The sequence below is a fragment of the Actinia tenebrosa genome, unplaced genomic scaffold, assembly GCF_029948245.1.
Source record: "Actinia tenebrosa isolate PJP-AT-01 unplaced genomic scaffold, QUT_ActTen_1.0 PGA_scaffold0__85_contigs__length_37466705, whole genome shotgun sequence".
NCBI lineage: Eukaryota > Metazoa > Cnidaria > Anthozoa > Actiniaria > Actiniidae > Actinia > Actinia tenebrosa.
Genome location: NW_028292569.1, coordinates 11817640 through 11837076, shown reverse-complemented (window position 1 = coordinate 11837076; position 19437 = coordinate 11817640). Strand labels below are relative to the sequence as shown.

The 19437-nt window shown below is 35.1% G+C and overlaps 4 protein-coding genes across 6 annotated transcripts; 1 reads left to right on the top strand and 3 right to left on the bottom strand.

The window, feature by feature from the left end:
• Positions 1-95: 95 nt before the first annotated feature.
• On the bottom strand, positions 96-18370 carry LOC116307280 (uncharacterized). Of its 2 annotated transcripts, none has more exons than XM_089030766.1 (5): positions 18270-18370; positions 17705-18088; positions 16483-16533; positions 1401-1507; positions 96-1261 (listed from the first exon to the last, which is right to left on the bottom strand). In XM_089030766.1, exons 1-5 carry the CDS (start codon positions 18313-18315, stop codon positions 1106-1108), a joined length of 744 nt encoding a protein of 247 aa, XP_088886892.1. In that variant the 5' UTR covers positions 18316-18370; the 3' UTR covers positions 96-1105. The 2 variants fall into 2 exon arrangements, 1 of the variants encoding a protein (XP_088886892.1); XR_016119880.1 differs by lacking the exons at positions 96-1261; positions 1401-1507 and adding exons at positions 14267-14405; positions 14479-14737.
• Positions 2570-10838, top strand: LOC116307286 (uncharacterized). 2 transcript variants are annotated; one of them, XM_089030716.1, is made up of 9 exons: positions 2570-2677; positions 4652-5223; positions 5546-5647; positions 6015-6070; positions 6234-6275; positions 6574-6776; positions 6893-7491; positions 8102-8285; positions 9913-10838. In XM_089030716.1, the coding sequence occupies exons 2-9, from the start codon at positions 4870-4872 to the stop codon at positions 10137-10139; spliced, it is 1767 nt and encodes a 588-aa protein (XP_088886842.1). In that variant the 5' UTR covers positions 2570-2677; positions 4652-4869; the 3' UTR covers positions 10140-10838. The 2 variants fall into 2 exon arrangements, with proteins under 2 accessions (XP_088886842.1, XP_088886850.1); XM_089030724.1 differs by lacking the exon at positions 6234-6275.
• LOC148913492 (uncharacterized) lies at positions 9880-12430 on the bottom strand. Its single transcript, XM_089030794.1, has 3 exons — positions 12146-12430; positions 11759-12066; positions 9880-11310 (listed from the first exon to the last, which is right to left on the bottom strand). The coding sequence occupies exons 1-3, from the start codon at positions 12186-12188 to the stop codon at positions 11113-11115; spliced, it is 549 nt and encodes a 182-aa protein (XP_088886920.1). The 5' UTR covers positions 12189-12430; the 3' UTR covers positions 9880-11112.
• LOC148913491 (uncharacterized) lies at positions 12544-14389 on the bottom strand. Its single transcript, XM_089030779.1, has 3 exons — positions 13839-14389; positions 13279-13701; positions 12544-12839 (listed from the first exon to the last, which is right to left on the bottom strand). Exons 1-3 carry the CDS (start codon positions 13873-13875, stop codon positions 12568-12570), a joined length of 732 nt encoding a protein of 243 aa, XP_088886905.1. The 5' UTR covers positions 13876-14389; the 3' UTR covers positions 12544-12567.
• Positions 18371-19437: the final 1067 nt, after the last annotated feature.

The window sequence follows — 19437 nt, the reverse complement described above, 5'->3', positions numbered from 1 at the left end:
TTAGAAACACCGACGCAGCTCACGCTAGTTTTTTAGCTAGTTATATCTTCTGTATCCGACATAGCTAAACGAAACTTTGATATATAACGCGTTCCTGAAAAAAGGATTCTTTTTTATTTGTGTATATTTTTTACTCATTTAAAAATAACAAAATATGCATAACTGTTATTACAGTGCATTGCGGCTGAATTTTCTTTTTGATTCTCCAGTTGTCAAGCTTATCAAGAAATGAGAAAAAATAAAAAGAAGAGAAAAAATGTCCACCTCAGTGCGCTTTCAAATGCCTCATAAGAAAAATATTATCAAACTGTTTTCCAAAGCCAGGTTTCAAAACGAATATGTTTTTCTTCGAATCGTTTTTTACAGTACAAAATAACCTGGAGTACGAATATCGCCCAGACTTTCTCCTGCTTTCTCCTGCGGTAATGCATTCAACTGATTATAGCTGGATAATGCAAAACTGCAGAAGAGACAGTAACTAATGTAAATGTTGATTTGATTTGATAATCAACAATAATACAGCAAGAATATAGCAGAAGAATAGAATATATAAAATTTATGAACGCGCGAAGATTAAACATTTTAAATATCTAGACAAACTATAAGCTCAAATATCAAATCCAAGACATCAATTTTGCTGTTACTCTGAGTTTCATGCTTATCATGTAATCGTGATACTCGGAGTAACAGCTTGTATTTGATCTATCTACAATCTATTACGCTCTGCAACATAATGCATCGAGCACTCTACTGCATGACAATATAGACTCAAGCATGCATATGTATATTGATAAATATATATCTATAGCATGTAGTAATAAACAGCTTCAAAAAGACCTAAACTATGAATTAAATAAACATGTCTTAAGTTTCTCTTTATAACTGTCAGTGGATGGTGCATTTCTTCTAAATTGCGACAGGTCATTCCACGGCATAGGCCCAAATATGGAGAACGCGACAACCATAGTTCCTAGTTCTAAACTGAGTGGTCCTCTTAGGCCGCGTAGCTTGTATTGTTAGGCTTTGGTCTTTTAGGCGTTATTATCTCGTGCGAGGGCCATTAAATCTTTACCATCTCCCATAGTTGAGATATTGGTTATATATTTTATATAGCTGGTTCGGTTCTGCTCTGCTCTGTTCTGCCTCTACGTCGTCTGTATATTTGTATGAAAAAGCCATACACTCTCCGGATAATACCCAGAATCATTTCGAAAACTGCAGTGATCCTAGTTTTGAGGCGTTGGCATAGAAAAGGATCATTCTGTATTAAAATATATATATATAAATTATATTTAAAAAAATTAATATCAATATATAATTTTTTTTTCAAGGAAAAACGTGATTTTACGTCAGTCATAATCACAGTAATTTAATTTAAATGTATCCTTTCAATTACTTACCAAAACTCTCAGAAGTTTAGGTACAGCCAAAACAAGAATCAAACAAAGAGAAAAAAGAATACTTAGACTTGGTAGTGTAATCAAACCAACAGGACTCTCCGGGTTACCTATAGAAAAAAAGCTCACTGAATATTGAATATGATGTAAGTAATTATCATAATATTCAATGTGCGCCTGCTCTCTCTTGCAATGTATCATTTTAAGTGCAATGCACAAAACTTGCTCCAGTCAAAAAGTAAAAGAGTTATTAGTGTGAAGCAGGTTGGGTAATATATGGATAAACGAAAATTTCGATATTACCCGAAACAATTCTTTTGCTGCAATTAGAACAAGATTTTAAGACATGGTCAATAATATGTACTTATTGACTGAGTGGGAGGGCCGTACGGGAAAATATTTGGCTCGAGGTCATGTCGTACGGACCGAGCGCCAAATATTTTCCCGTACGGCCCGACCTAACTCAGTCAATAAGCATTTTATCATATGACCCTCACGAAAATAAAAATAATTAAGAAAAAGAAAGCGCGCGGATTCGAGCAGGGCCGGACGGGTTTTTCCGGCCCGCTTACGTCAACCCGTCCGGCCCCCGTCACGTGACTTTTTCCAATGGTTTTATTAGAGCGCGCGAGCAGGGCCGTACGGGTCATATGATAAGTTTACATATGTACCGAGGTCACATTTTATCTCTGATAAAGTCTTCCTCATTAGCATCCATATCATTAGTAATTTTTATATAAAGAATATTAATGATGAGGATTTTACGGGGTTTAAATGTCCATGCACGTGACGTCGTTCCAATTAGTTCAAACGCTCATTAATTATTCATAGGTTTTGAAATCTATCTTATAATCCGGCTTTATAATCTTTATCATAGGATATATATTCTTTTTTTTCCTTCATGATACATTGCAACACAAATTCCTGTTGTATTCACTATAGCCATAATCTTTTTATTGATTGTATAAAGCTTTTAACACACATCTTACAATGGCAACATAATGATGCTGCAAGCGAACCTCGGACAAAGAGAAGGCACATACTTTGAGATCCTTAGAATATATCAATCTCTTTCAAAGTTAGAGATGTTATTGATAATTGGCTGAAATGTTTATGAAACGTGTATCTTTGGGAACCCTGTGCCGCCCTACTCGTGTTCCCTGGCACTAGTCAGGCCCAAGTGAAATGCAAGGAGCCGCCATCATGATGTTTGTTCGTTTGCTTTAGAATTCAAGAGTAACACATTTGTAAATGCAATAACAAGACTTAACTACCACAGGGTAAGTTTTATTTGTAATCGGTCATTAATACAAGACCCAGCTTATGTATAATTCTAGGCCATTATTGCTGTTTCGCTTAATAAAACCGTGGAATCAAAGTAACCCGTGTCACATGTTGATAATGAAGAAATGTAATGACAATTTCAGAAGGTCTTTCAGAAGCCAATTTAACTATATTTGAGGGAAAACGAACAACAATATTACATGACTTATATATACTCCTTCTTAAACAAATTGCGCAAGCCAAAATTCACGTACAAAGGTTGCAGAACTATGTCTTGACAGTATATTTTCATACTCCGTTGTTATTGTAAAAATTACCAAAACAATCAATTTTTGCATTGAAAATAATACTTAAAGCAGGTATCAAATATTATATATCATTGTTTAAATGCAAGGATGTAATAGAGTGAAGTCATTGATTAGCAGACCCTAATAATATTTTCTATAGTGTCTATTGGACTATTTGATTTCGCAGGTTAAGTGTATTCGCTCTATTGTTGTCGGCGTGTCTAAAATGCGGGTAACGGGTAACGGGTAACAGGTAACGGGTAACAGGTAACAGGTAACAGGTAACAGGTAACGGGTAACGGGTAACAGGTAAAATATATAAATCAATAATTCATATGATGAATAACCATGAAAATATAAATATAGTATAAAACAATAATAATAATGAATACAAGAAAACTCCCTGGTTTATGACCGTGTTTCCACTAGGAAAATTTAACTCGTCTAAGATTCCATAAGGTGTCATTGTCGTGCCCCGGAAATAAGGCAAAGTTATACTACGTAGCAAGATGGTTTTAAGTTAACAAAGTGGTTTTCTTCTTTAGTAAACAAACACCTCAAGGAATGTTATGCTTGCGATGTTCCGACCACTATGGCGTACATTCGGGGCCAAAAATCGAACTTTGCATTTTACATTGTACTTTCTGTTTTTTTTGCCAACATCATGTTTTTGACATACAACTTTGAAGATATAAATGCTTAGTTTTCATATTCGACTTCCAACATTTCTTATTCTACTTGCTAGTTTTGCTATTCCGATATATACCTTTGTTATAACATGCAAGATTTCTCATTCGACATCCAACCGCAATCCAAGAGATAAATGTATCGCGGACTCATTTACTGTTGTCCCCCACCCCCAAGTAGGACATGTCAAAACAGTTCCCCAGTAGGGTAGGCCAGGAAGCAGCACTCCATCCCGGACGTTTGAAATTTTTGTCACAAATTGCACAATCGATTCATGTACGCGTTTTTGTGTTATTTATTTATTATATAGGTGTTGTAATTGTATTTTTGTTGTAATAGGTGCGGGACAATCTCAAAATAAGTAGCTTTTCAGTACCCAATAGTGAGCCCATATATTTATATTAAAATCAAAAATCATTAATATTCATAAGACAAAACAAAAATTCTCTTAAATTAACAATTTAATTAAATTAAATTAAGAATTTAAAAATCAATAATAAGATATTCGTCCTGATTTGCATGCAGCCTTATAAACTTCGATTGTCACTGCAAAAAGTGCTTCAATCTTGAAAATTACATAACAGATGACCTGTAACTATCCCAGATGCTTAATCATTGACTGGTCATTGTTTATTATTATTATTCATTATTTATTTATTTATTATTTATTTTTTTTGTGGTGCAAATGGAAAAGTGTTGTGCACAACTCTGTAATGACCCCATCCCCCTTGCAACATACATTCTCTTACAACATTCCCACAAAGCTTGCATGAAAATATATGACCCACCCCCTATTTGCAGCAGCCCCCTCTTTATAAATAATTACCAGTCCCTAAGTTGGATAAAACATTTGAGTCCGAGGCCTAGCCATAGGTTTTTCATGCTCAATAAAAAGTGAGGTTTTTAAATATTATAACTTAGAAAACTATTTCCCATAGTCTATATTTTTTGTTTGGGACTAATGAATATTAATGAGTTTTCTAATGTGTTTTATAGCTGCAGCTCAATTAGGCGCACAATCTCCTCAGCCTCAAACACTTCAGTCTGCTGCACAGTCTAAAGAACAAGCCTCAACCTATAGTGTGTCTCAAGCAACACTGCAGGCCAGGCAACTGTCAGCTGCAGCTGAACAAAGGCGGCTCTTTGGGCATGGATTTGACAGACGGCCGAACTCCTCTACCAAGTCATCTAAGGGGAAGCATGTAAAATCATGCATGCTCAAATTTGTTTGCCTAGCATCCAAAGATGCAGACCATCCACCAACAACTGTGAAGCAAAGGACAGTTTTGTCCAATGCTGGGTTGGGAGATGGAAGCATCTCCTTTCCCCAAGATGGCACATCAGTTTATGGAGGGATCATGGACAAGTATCCCAAATTAAAGTCAGTTGGAGGATTTGACCTCCTACTTTACCAGAGGGGTGGTGGAGAGGATAGCGGCTTCCACCAAATCTTGCCACCCCACACCCCAGAACACCTTAAGGAGCTCTGTGGGCAGGCAAAAATTTACATTAGACCAGTCCAGCAAGATATTGCCTTGGATGATGCAGCAAAACTAGATACAGAGAAGGTAAGTTGTTACTGTACACTGTTTCTGCAAAAACTAATAATTTGAAATTGAAAAAGAATATGAAAAACTGTATTGTATAAATTGTAGAATATGAAAACTGGACGGGACGGGATTTGGTTGAAAAAATATTACCTTCTTATAGAATTAAATTTTACTTATTTTCTTTTTCATATATATGCTCAATGTGATTACAGTATGAACATGAAATTTTTACCATAATTAAAAATCTATTCCATAGGCGTAGGAGTTTAAATTTATGTTTATCCACTCGACTTACTAGAATGCAAATGTTTACTTTGTACCATGTTTTTTCCCGTTTCAGATTCAAAACGACATTCCACTGATTGAATGCTTTACATGTGGAGATCACATTCCCATGACAGAGATACATACTCATAAAGAATCACACCAGCAAGTTGCCAAGGTAGGTACTCTTAGGAGATAACTCTTAGATACTACTTTTTTAACAGTGACACCTGATCAGTGTATAACAGCAACATAAGAAAGTTATTCCAATAGACCTGGACACTACTTATTAGCTGTTTGTGATTATTTAATTTATGCAAAGCAAAAAAAGGAAAAAAACATTAATCACAAAACAATAGGCCCTTTACAGCATCAGAATTAGGCTGAATTTTGAGGACAACACATAGGTTTGTGGTTATCTGGAGGTTGAGATTCTTTCATGTTGCCCTCCAAATTCAGCTGCATTCTGGCCTATTTCTATTTGATTAGTTAGTAGAGCAAAGGCTAATTTTTCAGCTGTACTTATTGTAAATATTTTCTTGTAGCCCATACAGGAAAAACAAACAACCATGGAGATGTTTGACTCAGACATAGTTGTAAGGTGCTTTTTTCATTTTTAATAAAAATTTTTTTCTGGGCACACTTTCCCCCTTTACCATCCCACAAACAGATCTTGTTCACAATCTCACCCTCTCTCTCAGTCCATGCTAGTGCTAGGTTCATTGACAATTAACAATACTTATTTGTGCAATTGATAACTACAGTAATTCTCCAAGTACAAGTGCAATGGCAGGGTCTTTATCAAGGTACCTATTGCATATGTATTATTTTGCTTATTATCAAACAGTTTGGAAGAAGGACCCCAACTGCAACTAAAACCTAGACCTTGTTAAAAAAACCTTAGACCTTTTGAAGTCAAGATTGGACCAGCATGGGTTTCAGTCAGCTTGAACAATAATAAAACTCATAAATCATACAAATTATGTATGTGCATCTTATTCCTCTGTTGTAGTTACTAGTTGTAACCACAACATAGGAATATGACGATGGACATACATATACTTACTAGAACCTAAAATATTCTTCTTTATCATATCATTATAGTAAACCCAGCACAAGTACCACATCTTCTACAAACTCTCCATCTGCACCTGCCACAGAAACCTGTGCATCTACATTTAATGAGAATGATATACAGAATGTCAATGTCTTATCTGAAATTTGTCCTAATGCATCCACTATAGAGATACGCAGAGCACTGAACTCTTCAAATGGAAACATTCATGAAGCTGCTCAGCAACTGTTAGGTAAGTTTTGAAAATTACTGTTCTTTCAGTTATGGAACAGTTTACGTTGCCCATGGTAACACTCAAGTGATTATGTTTTGTAAAATGGACAATTTACTTTTTTTCCTGACCACCAGGCGTAGAGCCCATTACTATTGATGATTTGGATGACCCTGCTAGTGATGCTGATTTATTAACACCGGCTTTGGAATGCACTACATCTCCTGAGAAAGCTCTTCATCTTTTTCAAAAGCAAACCGTCATTGCTACACCAAAAGAGCGTATATTCCTATCCAGGTTAGATGGCATAACTGAGATGAAGAGAGAAATAATGGGAATATACAAAAATCCACAGACAAACCTGCATAGAGCTCCCAGAGTATGCTTTGAAGAGGAAGATGGCGTTGGCTGTGGACCCGTGAGGGAGTTCTTCAGCAATGTCATTAAGATCATTGAAGAAGGAATATCGTCATCATCATCAAAACCACTTATGTTCCTAGAGGGGGAAACTGATCATCGCCTCCCAATACATGATCAGTCTCTTCGTGCTATTGGGGCTTTTAAGGCTGTTGGAAGGATGATAAGTCACTCTGTCCTGCATGGTGGGCCATTTGTATATGGGTTATCTCCTGTGGTGAAGCAATATCTCTCAACAGAAGCTAATGACAAACAGCTGTCTTTGACACTAGCTATTGAAGACATACCAGACATTGAATTGAGACAACTAATATCAGAAGTAAGTGTCAGCATGTGTAATTTTGACAATCCAGTTTCAACCATTAAAAATGCTATTAGGGCCTTGTCAGAAATTTGCAGGTGGAAAACAAAACCATATATTGAAACTAGAATGGCAATTCTCAAATTAAAAAAGGACAAAAAGTCACTTGTGGATGTTTTTGTATATTAATGAATTCTGTGCAAAAACCTATTTACAAAGTACTGTGTAAGCTTTAGGTGCATTTCAGTGACCCTCACAATTAAGCAAAGGATTGATTTTTCTAATCAAGGAATTTTTCGTGACCTTCCTTTTTGGTGGTCTATTAAATTTAGTGACCCTCCCCTTTTTGGGTCTTAAAACTTGATGACTCTCCCCCTGTTTCCAACCCCTGCAAATTGCTGACAAGTCCCTTACTTTAAACGGACTAGGATATCTCTGACATACACATGTAGATGATAATTATTTCAGTCAATTGTCATATTAGCACAGTTGGGCAATCACTTTGCAGGCAAAATGCCATGAAAAATGGTAACACGTGGCTACACCTTGAAAATTTTTTCTTAAATTCTTAAAATACCTAAGCACATTGTATTTGTATGCTACATGTCTATTTTCCCATCTATTCAAGCTTGATGAACTGCCTTTGGACCAGAATGTAAGTCCAGAGCAAAGACTTGCCATTCAGCCTTACTTGTTTGAGGCTGGTTTAGACCCAGATGAATTAAACCAGAAGAGGAAGTTCCTACTGGATGGTCTGATGACCTACAATGTCATAGACAAGAGACGCCTTGAGCTAGACGACATCATAAAAGGCAAGTCGAGTGTAGGGTAGTAACTTATAAATCATAAACACACAGTCTGGGGTACACAAAGATGTGAGTGTATCGTTCATATTATCAACTGAGAAGTCTTTTTATACTCCTGTGAAACAAATAATTGTATCCCATGAAACTTTTTTTGGCTGTCAATAGACCTTTTTCATACCACATGGGAGAATGGGCACTGAAGGTATGAGATACATTATCTTAAATAAGAAAGCCTTGCATATCCATCTTTTTTCCCTTGATAAATGCTTCTAAGCAGTATGGTTGGCCATTTGTTGCAAAATTCAACAATTCATAGATTTATATTATATTATAACATATATTTGCATTCAACTACACATTTTTGTTGAACTTCAACCTTTACTTTTTACATTTAACATCCATATTATTTATTCAAATTCTCTAATACCTCCAGTGTCTATTCCTCCACGTGGTACTAAAAAGGTCTATTGATCTTACCCAGCACAAATGTAATTTTAACATGTTATATAATAAATTCAATACAGTTTATACATTTACAAGTTGTTGTTCATTGATATTTGTACAGGAATGAATGAGGTTTCACTGCACCGTTTCTTCGGCATATCGAATTCACGGAATCAACGGAATCAACGGAATCAACGGAATCTCTTTGAAACATATGGAAGTCAAACATCATTAAAATAAAGACAAATCAAATTAAAAGAAAAAGTTAAGAACTTCGTGCTCGGTCGTCCTCTAAGAAAAAAATTATATAAAACAACTCGATCGGAAACCCTATTATTAATATTATTATGATTTATCTACATAGAATGATTACCCAGGAAACAATGACATGTCAAAAACATAACTTTAGTCCAAATCATAGCTAACCTTGCATTATGCAAAACGTAAACAATAAACGATATCATTATTAAATTTAGTTAATTTCCCTAATTCATTTCCAACATATTTCTTTATTTCTGCATTCCTATCTCTTCTTCTTTATGTCTATGGGCTTCCTGTGTTTGAAAATTGGGCTACCTGTGCTTACAAAATGGCGTCCAACTTGTCATAAAACGATGGAAAAATGTGCAATGTTTTGCTGGATCCATGAACAGATTCTTTCAAGGTTAGCTATGATTTGGACTAAAGTTATGTTTTTGACATGTCATTGTTTCCTGGGTGATCATTCTATGTAGATAAATCATAATAATATTAATAATAGGGTTTCCGATCGAGTTGTTTTATATAATTTTTTTCTTAGAGGACGACCGAGCACGAAGTTCTTAACTTTTTCTTTTAATTTGATTTGTCTTTATTTTAATGATGTTTGACTTCCATATGTTTCAAAGAGATTCCGTTGATTCCGTTGATTCCGTGAATTCGATGTGCCGCCGTTTCTTAACAAGATTCCCTACTTTGGCTACCCTGATATTCCCTTCAGAATGCGAAAGAGTTATTTATGGTTCTGACATTAAAGCAGTAATTACTTATGAGGAGAAAGATTTAAATGAGTGTAATAAAAGGGCTGCATTATGGTTCAATGATTACATTGATGACATTGAAACAAATTCAGAAGGTAGGAAGTGCTTAATCATAACAACAGAGCATAACACTAGACAGTGGTTAAATTCTTTATTTACTTATTTATTAGATGGCGCTAAGCTAGTAGACCTGGTATGTTTCTGGACTGCAGGTGGCTTGCAAGTTTCAAATGGACAGCTGTTGGTCAAGTTTGATGGTGGAGCAAACAACCTTCCATTGTCAGAAACCTGCTTTAAATCTATCATACTTCCGACAAAACATGAAGAATATTCTTCTTTCAAAAAAAACATGGACATTGCTTTGAAATATGGGTCCAAGGGCTTCAGTTTTCACTGATGGCATGACAATAAAATTGGTATAAGGATTTTCTGTTGCCAAGTTGTCAGCAAAAGTGGTCTTGTGCATGATGCATATATATCTGTTGTTAAAGTTTATATACGTTTTACAGTATTTTTTAATACATTTGTAATTGATTTTTGTAATTACAGTTGGTAAAATTTTACATTTCCAAGCTAACCATTATGGTTTGAGTGTTAAGATTTATTGTTTCAGTTACAGATCTAGATATATCACAGTTTTTGCAATGAGACACAATGTCACCAATATATACACCAAATTGCAAGAATGTTGCCATACAAAAATTTAAAAAATTGCAATTTTGATGCAACTATTTTTTAAAACTGTTTTCAAGCTATTGACTTTGTTTTTAAATAACTAAGCAGTTTCTATTGTACTTATGGGGATTTAGATTAAAACATTCTTGCAATGTCAGGTGTATGACAAGGACATGTACTATATATATTATGTCAGTGTAAAGGACTGCGGTTGTCCCATGGTGCAATTATGTGTAAAACTAGAAACTGATAAAAGATTATTGAATTCTTAGATGATGAATATATATACATGCTTACATACTTTATTTACAGTGGAAAATACACTTGGCTATGTTACCTAACCTGTGAAATACAAATTACTTCTGTTGTTGTGTAATAGTCAACTTAAAACAAAGGAAATAAACTTGAAAATGTAAATGGACTTGCAAAGAACAAACCATAGAATTATATATATGTCACCTATGTCAAAAATGATCGACAACAGGAGATCTGAAATGCTGAAAAGATCTGAGAACAATGGCAATTGTGTGTCAATATTATTTTTTGGTGAATTAATGCAAAGAAAAAAAAAATTATATGTAATATATATGATTCTAGCTAAGATTTCCCATGGTCAATGTTACTCAAAATACAAGTAGGTCTATATAATTCACTATGGAAATATTTCACCATTTCCTATTGCAATATTTTGAGGTTTAAGTGTCAGCAATCAGAAGGATCTTGATTTGGGTAAAGGCATCTACTCCTGCAAGATAATTCATGTTGTATGTGTTTGGCAATACATTAATTTGATCTTCAGTGAAAGGGCAGTTTGTATCAGGAACCTCAACGGAATCAGGATGTTGCTCAGGAATTGGTCCTTGCCAGTCTATGCCATAATTGCAAGGGTCTTCCTGTAAAACAAAGAAATGATGAATTGCTATCATCCCCAAGATAGTCAGTAGCACCACCACCATGGTGATGATGAGCTAACATGCAATCAAAGAATAAAGAAAAAAAATAGAAAGAGGAAATGAGAACAGGAAAAAAAAAAGGTGACTGTGTAATAATCCCTTTTCCTCTCATGCACAAGATTTGTTCATTATATCACAGTATTTCCCAAATAATTAACTGGGGAAAAAAATTAATTTATTCAATAATTTTACTTTTCAAATATCTTCTAGTGTAATTCTAATGCTTGACAACAATAGCTGTTAACTCCCTATGAAGGTTTGTTCATTTGGTCATGGAAGTAGGAATTACATTATTGTTTTAGAAATGATAATTCCCTGCATTATAGAGGTCAGAGAAGATTATGACTAGTGACATTGTTGACAAAACACATTGATGACATTCCAATACCTGAAAAATTTCATTGTCGAAAGCTTGTAAACCACATGCTTCATGTAGTCCTCTAATCCATAGCTGCATGGGAGATTTGCTTTTCTCTGTTCTTAGTGGATGATGAATCCAGGCATTTTTCCAATTAATCAAGTGCCTATTAATGATAGGCAAGAACACATAATGCAGGCACCATAAATGAGATTCATCATCAGGATTTAATATACCCTGACCTTCCAAAGAATGAAAGAGATTGTAGAAAAGACTAAGGCAACCACTAAACACATCTCTCCAAAGCCTTTCAATCCTCTGATTGTGAGTACTCTTCCCTAATTACAGAAAAGAAGGAAAATTCATATTTTTCACCTTTACTGTAATACTATACTATACTGTAGTACTATTCTGTACCTGTAATCATACTTCCCCTGCCAGTTCCTCGTCGACTTAGCATATATGCTGAAACATCCACATTTTCACCACCCTTATCAGCACGAACACGAGATGGGAGACCATATTCAGACACAGCTTCACGAAAAAGTGATAGAACAGTGCTTGCTTTGTTGTTGTTTGATGCCTTCAGAAAGACTGGGATTCTCGAGTATCCGTCAATCCCACCATGCACAACTATTCTCCACCTTTTTTATTTATAGAACAATAAAACTCTATTTAAGACTCTAAATCATTTAGTTACATAAAGTGATTAATAGTTATTACTATTAAGTTAAATGCCATTTTATGTTACCAAAATATTTAGAGTCTTAAAGGGTATTAATGGAAGAAAAGGAAGGTCACAAGTGATTTGGGAAATGTTGTCTTTGAAAACATTTTTATTAACTGATCAGCTTGTGATTCCCATCTATGTGCCATAGTGCTAAGGGATACTTCACTCTATAATGACGCCTGTGCACAGTATTTCGCCACCTCTGAACCAAGCCAATGGGATCTGTACGCAATAAGGAGGACCTTATTCGTTCACGCTGAATACGGTGATCCTTGCTTTGCAGATAGCTTTTCACCATTCTAATTCCTACACCGGGATGTTCATTTAGAATACCTACAACAAGTTGATCCAACTGGCCATCATCTATATGACTGTACATAGCTGTATAGAAAACAATCAGAAAAAATTAATAATTGTTCAATGCTCATTATTCAAAGTATGAGTAACAATTTAACTGGGTGGAATTAGGTCAGTTTATATAAAATATGAATATATATTTCTTATAAAAGTGACTGACTAGAGAACAAATTAAACAAGCAACATTGCCAATCACAATGGGCTACATAAAATAATATTGAATATTATAATCATTATTACTATTATTATTACAAATGCTATCATAATGTATTAAATATTTTACTAAAAACTTATCAACATGCTATATTTGATTAAGAAAGTAAATATGCATAATTTTGCATATTAAAGGCTAAAAGGTGTCTGTTAAGAGTAAAACATTAGGACGTTTTTATCAGAAATACTAAATAATTAATTGTCATTAATTATTCACATAATATACAAGCTTAATTGTTAAATGCTGTACCTTTCACACTAAGTCCAAAGTGTGACATCCTCCTTTTGACAGTCCTGACACTCACACCAAGGATATTACTTATATCACTTAATGGAAAATTTTGTTCCAATAGAAATGAAATCTGTTCCTCATTTATTTCATACGATGGTCGTCCACGCCACCCATTCTTATTTAACGGAGCTTTATAACTAGCACATTGAACTTGGTTCTTCTTTTCTATGTCGGACAACATTTTGAAGGCAGCTCCTACCATCTCAGTCACAGAATCGTCAATATCAAGACCTACTACCATTCTTTGTAGGTAGTCTAACCTGGAAACCACTGGTTGGAAGTCTGTCGAGACATCTCCTGAGTCTCTCAATCTGTCCAAAGCATTGATAACGCTATGAACGGCTTCAATCAAATACGTTATGTCGTCCATGTTTACACTCGCTATAAGAAAATTAAGTTAATTCGAGTTGTTTGAAAGAATCAAAACTAAAAAAATAGTATCAACAATAATGTAGAATTAAATATTACGGTAATTTCAGCTTTTAATGCACATTCATTCATTCATTTAGTGAACTTACTTGTTACTTGATATGAAGGGAAAACTACGTCCGCCATTGCAATTTGTGACAAAAATTTCAAACGTCCGGGATGGAGTGCTGCTTCCTGGCCTACCCTATTCTTTGCTTGCAATCACGTGACAATTTGACTAAAATTTTGCATCCGGTTTCCAAGTGACGGTCAAGTAAACAAAGATGGCGGCTCGCTTGGGTCAAGTTAACGATCAATCTGCCCCAAAAAACGCTCTTTCAGAGTACGCTAGTTATCTTGACTGCATACCCAAGTCAAGATATTTAAACAAAATATCTATCTGTGATGGAATTGATCCATATTCTATGAAACCAAAGGACTTTTCGAAGGATTTCGCCGCCATTCCTGACTTTCAGTTCCCGGACATTTCCAACTATCTTGTAGTGTGTAAACATCGTTTTTTATTTTCATTTAATGTCTTTGCCTGCAAGTCGGAGTGCTTTTGAGGTGTTGTATTTAACTCCTCTTCCATTGCACACAAAAGATCGCTGGTGAGATCCGTCTGGCATATTCTGCATCCTGACGATTCGGGTTTTCTGTCGTTTCTGTCTGTGTGTCTGTAATAAAAAAAGGGAATCGTGGCATCAATAACAAAGCTAAGTAGATGATAAATAAGTTACATGTTTTTACCTTGGAGTGATGAGTGATAGGTGCGGATCATATATGGTTTGTTCATAAGACATTTCTTCATCAATCAGCCGAGCTTGCTTCTGCATTCATAGTCAAGCAAGGCACTAGCAGCTTCGGAATGGAGACGTTTCAGATCTCTGTTTGCTTCTCTCACCGCGCTTTATAGAGCTCTCTGTGGCTTGTTTTATCTTCTGATTGCCAGGCTTCAATTTAGGGGCCCAATCTATGTCGTCTTCGTCATTTATATTGCTTGGACAACCTAGATAAGATATACATGTATAGAATTTGTTTAGTAAACAGACTTCGATACGACTCGACGAACCTACAAACACTCTACAAGCATCATCGTATTTTCATTGTTTACAACAAACCAACACGTGCAAAGCAAAGAAATAACATCTGAATTTCAAACTCAAACAAATATAGAATTGTTGAATACTTTTTACGAAGTGATCGCTACATACACGAGCGTGTGAAGATTCAACTCCTTTCGAAGATACAGTACTGTTAGTCAGGATAGCAGCCATCGGTGGCGACGTCTTTTTGATAAATCTCTTGTCCGATCTCCCTTGTGAACCACTTCTTTAGGTATTCTAACAAACCCTTTTCTTTTTTCTTATTAGATCGGTTTGAACAACCATAAACTGAACAGGAATCGGGCATATTTTACGAAAATTTTCTTTTGACAACTTGTAAACACATACATTGCTTTGTACGCCAGCTGAATGCTTGACCGTCAGCTGGAAATATGCATACATAATGACCGGAAGTGACGTGCATTGCAAGCAAAGAATTGGGGAACGTTTTGACATGTCCTACTTGGGGGTGGGGGACAACAGTAAATGAGTCCGCGATACATTTATCTCTTGGATTGCGGTTGGATGTCGAATGAGAAATCTTGCATGTTATAACAAAGGTATATATCGGAATAGCAAAACTAGCAAGTAGAATAAGAAATGTTGGAAGTCGAATATGAAAACTAAGCATTTATATCTTCAAAGTTGTATGTCAAAAACATGATGTTGGCAAAAAAAACAGAAAGTACAATGTAAAATGCAAAGTTCGATTTTTGGCCCCGAATGTACGCCATAGACCACCTGTGGGTATCAAGCTATTGGACACCTCCAAACACGACCCCTTGTTGTAGCTACACAGAGGTCATTTTAAACAGTCGCTTCAATAGTTGTTCTCTAGCTTATAGCTTTTTGTCTAAATTTCATTCATGGATATGATTCGAAAAAGCTATGCCGCAGCAGTTGCTGGGTATTCTTCGGACGAGGAGTCGCAAAAGGGCGAAAATAAATAAGAATAAAGAATAAAAGTGAAAATACTGACTTGATGTTTACTTAAACGGCAAACGCCCACTTAGACGTCGAGAAAACATAACGCTTTAAGTCAAAATATTAGCAATTCATGTTAGTAAATAATACTAGTCGTTGCAATATGTAAGTGGAATCTTAGTGCTGCGAGTGCCATACAATGATGTAATGTTAATAAGATATAAGTTACATGTAACAAAATATCCAAAACCGTCTAGATATAAGTAACAAGGACGAACATAAACCAGGGAGTTTTCTTGTATTCATTATTATTATTGTTTTATACTATATTTATATTTTCATGGTTATTCATCATATGAATTATTGATTTATATATTTTACCTGTTACCCGTTACCCGTTACCCGTTACCCGTTACCCGTTACCTGTTACCTGTTACCCGTTACCCGTTACCCGTTACCCGTTACCCGTTACCTGTTACCCGTTACCCGTTACCCGTTACCCGTTACCTGTTACCTGTTACCCGTTACCTGTTACCCGTTACCCGTTACCCGCATTTTAGACACGCCGCTATTGTTGTCTATTATAGACCTCTTTACGTTCGTTGTTTGTTATCCCATTTCATACCTTGTGATGCCACTCTTGAGAGTTGATTCTTTCATATGCAAATATTTTCAAATTTTACTTTGCGTTGGAACTTATTGAAATGTTTTGATTATTACTCACTTGAGCTAGTGGTTGACTTCCTTGATCCAATGGTGCTTCTGGCTGATGGCCCTAATATTAATGTTAAAATGTTAGTAAACATCGAATAAATATATATTTTAGCAAAGGTCATGGTTCAAACAAAAATTAAAAATCAAGTAAATTCGAGAGAATAAATCATATTCTTCTTGGAACTGGCCCAACATAAATAGAAACTTCCAGTTATCTCGTTAATAATTTATTATATTATTTGTTTTTACCGCAATTTTCATTCAGAAATGTTTTTTTTTTATGACGAATACTTTAAGCTTGGTTTTCACTAGCGACGGAAGCAGAAGCAGAAGCGTAAGACACTTTATGTTCCTGTGAAAATCAAAAAACGGAGACGTAAGCAGAAGCAGAACATCGACGGAAGCAAACGTAGAAGGAACGGAAGGTTTCCTTTTTCTTATGCTTATGCTTCTGCTTCCGTCGCTTATGTCGCTAGTGAAAACCAGCCTTTAATGTTTAAAAGATCATAAGTACGTAAACTCAGCGAACCATTCATTTTTCTGTCTGTACCATAACTTATGGACCGCAAATTGATCAATCATAGCGCATGGAAATACCTTGCCATATAATAATACCTCTTGTTATAAAGCAAACACTCTCAATGGTTGAAAGATGACTACGCGACACTAGTTAAATCCAAATTTATCCCGACCAGGAAAAAAGTTGCATGTGTCAGTAGTCGTGAAAATAAACAAGTGCACGTGATCGCGAACGTGAAAAACGCTGATGGCGTCATATTTTGCACCAATCACATACAAAAAAGCGGGAACAAATATTTTGAATTATACAAATGGAGATAAAAAACAAACAAAACAAAACAACAGTTTTTCAGGGGTTTATTTTCAGCCTACAGAGAAATTATAGACTTTCATTGAAAAAAAGGATTCGGAAAATACGAAAAAAGCGACTAAGAGAAACGGTTGAGCACTACTCTCCTCGCTTTTTGGTAGAGAAATACAAAACCGTATGTGAGTCGTATTTGTACTGAATCATCAGTTTTCATGCATTTAGCTCGCTAAATTAAGTTCTAGCTTATTTTCTAAACTGAACTCTCAATATTTTTTAGTTGCTATTAAACAAAACACTTTAAAAATGTCTGGTTGCGAGGGAAATGGTTTTGTTTTCCCGAGTCTATAAGTGTATATTATATTAGCTACTATCCTGCAGTTGTTAGTTTTACATGCAAACTTACCTCTTTTCGATGAGGGTTTTACAGACAATTTTACTTCATACATCTTACGCTTTAAATCGGTATCTTGACGAATACAGGCCGCATAAACACCTTGGTCGGCCACAGAAACATTTATTAAGCGAAACCAAGCATGACCAAGTGAAATATTTCCGATAAAGTGGGCTCGATTTTTGTATTGCCTGTCTGATGCAGTATCTAGGTCTTTTCCATGTGTAACTATTTGTGTGGTGACAATAATCAGTTTCATCGTGTGGTCGCATTCAAGAGAAGTTTTTTTGCCAAAATTGGCAGCGCGGATTGAGTTCCTATCTTTGGTTGTAAACTTGAAGTCCACCTCTTCACCTTCATTTCTTTTAAGCTCTTTTGGCGGTAAAATCTCCCCAGCTGTTGATGTGAATGGAAGCGTATTAGAAGTAGTTAAGCGTATTATAAGTAGTTAAGCTCGAGAATGAAAAATATCAAGTTCCAAATTTTGGTGCAAATAGAAAAGTGGTTTGAGCTTTAAGTTTATGTTCCAAATTACCGAGCAGAAAATAAAACATAAATTAAAAGTTGAAAAACTTACATATCGTCAAAATAAATTGCAAGATCCAAACGAGCTCGAACGACATATTTCGACAAAGGACGAAAATATACGTTTAAATTAGGAAGTTCATTATTGTTGAAATCAGGGAAATGGAACTGGCTAATAAAGAAATTTATAAATTATTATATAGTAATATAGTAACAATGAAGACAGCAAGATTAACTGTGACTTATGCTTAAAAAATGAGCTTACGTAGCGTTTCTAATTAGAGCTAGTATAAATTAACCAATGATATGAGGTCGCTGAACCGCTACACTTTACTTCTAGAATCTGACATGATGGTGCAATATCTGGTACTTCCATGATGGTGCAATAACTACGTATATACGTATTGACATAAACACATATACTTTAATTAGAAACACAGACAAACTGTGAATATATCGAATATAAAAACGATTCAACATATCTTAGATGCCCAATAACCATGAACGCTAAACTAGGTAAATAGCTAAATTAATATCAATCTCAGAATGATCAACAGATCAATAACACACAAAAGGTCATTATAAACGTACTGAAAAAAACAACTAAACGAGATACAATGAAAATATACAAAAATAAGAAGTTAGTATAATTATTTAACAGATATGTCAAAACGAAAAGAAAATAAAGAAAACAGTATACAATGATCATGGATAATGAGAAAATAGGTGGTGCAACTAAGTGATATGAAATTTGAATTATGTGTTTAAGATTCAAGTCAATTATTGATTAGCTTTTCATTAATTCTATCTTTCTTCAGATTTTCTAAAGATTAATCAATTTCATTCTATATTTTAGCGCCCGAAAATTTGACGTTGAATCAGTCCCACAAAGTGTTCTAATTGTGGGTTAAGTATACACCAGTACACTTAGACTTAGGCCATTCTGTAAGAATGACATTGATTAACTAAATGAAAGAAGTATTCAAAAGATTTGATTAGTTTATTTTATACAAGTCATGCATAAATAGAGCAGTATGAGACCGTATAAGATCACCAAGTTTCAGTATTTTCAATTTGATAAAGATAGGATTCGTTCTTGGGTCGTAATTTGAGAAAGTACAGTCATTAGACGCAAGAATTTGGCAGGTACAAGGTTGACTCTGATTTATACCAGCAACCTTTGCATTATTGATCCCTGCTAGTATTATTTCTGATTAGAA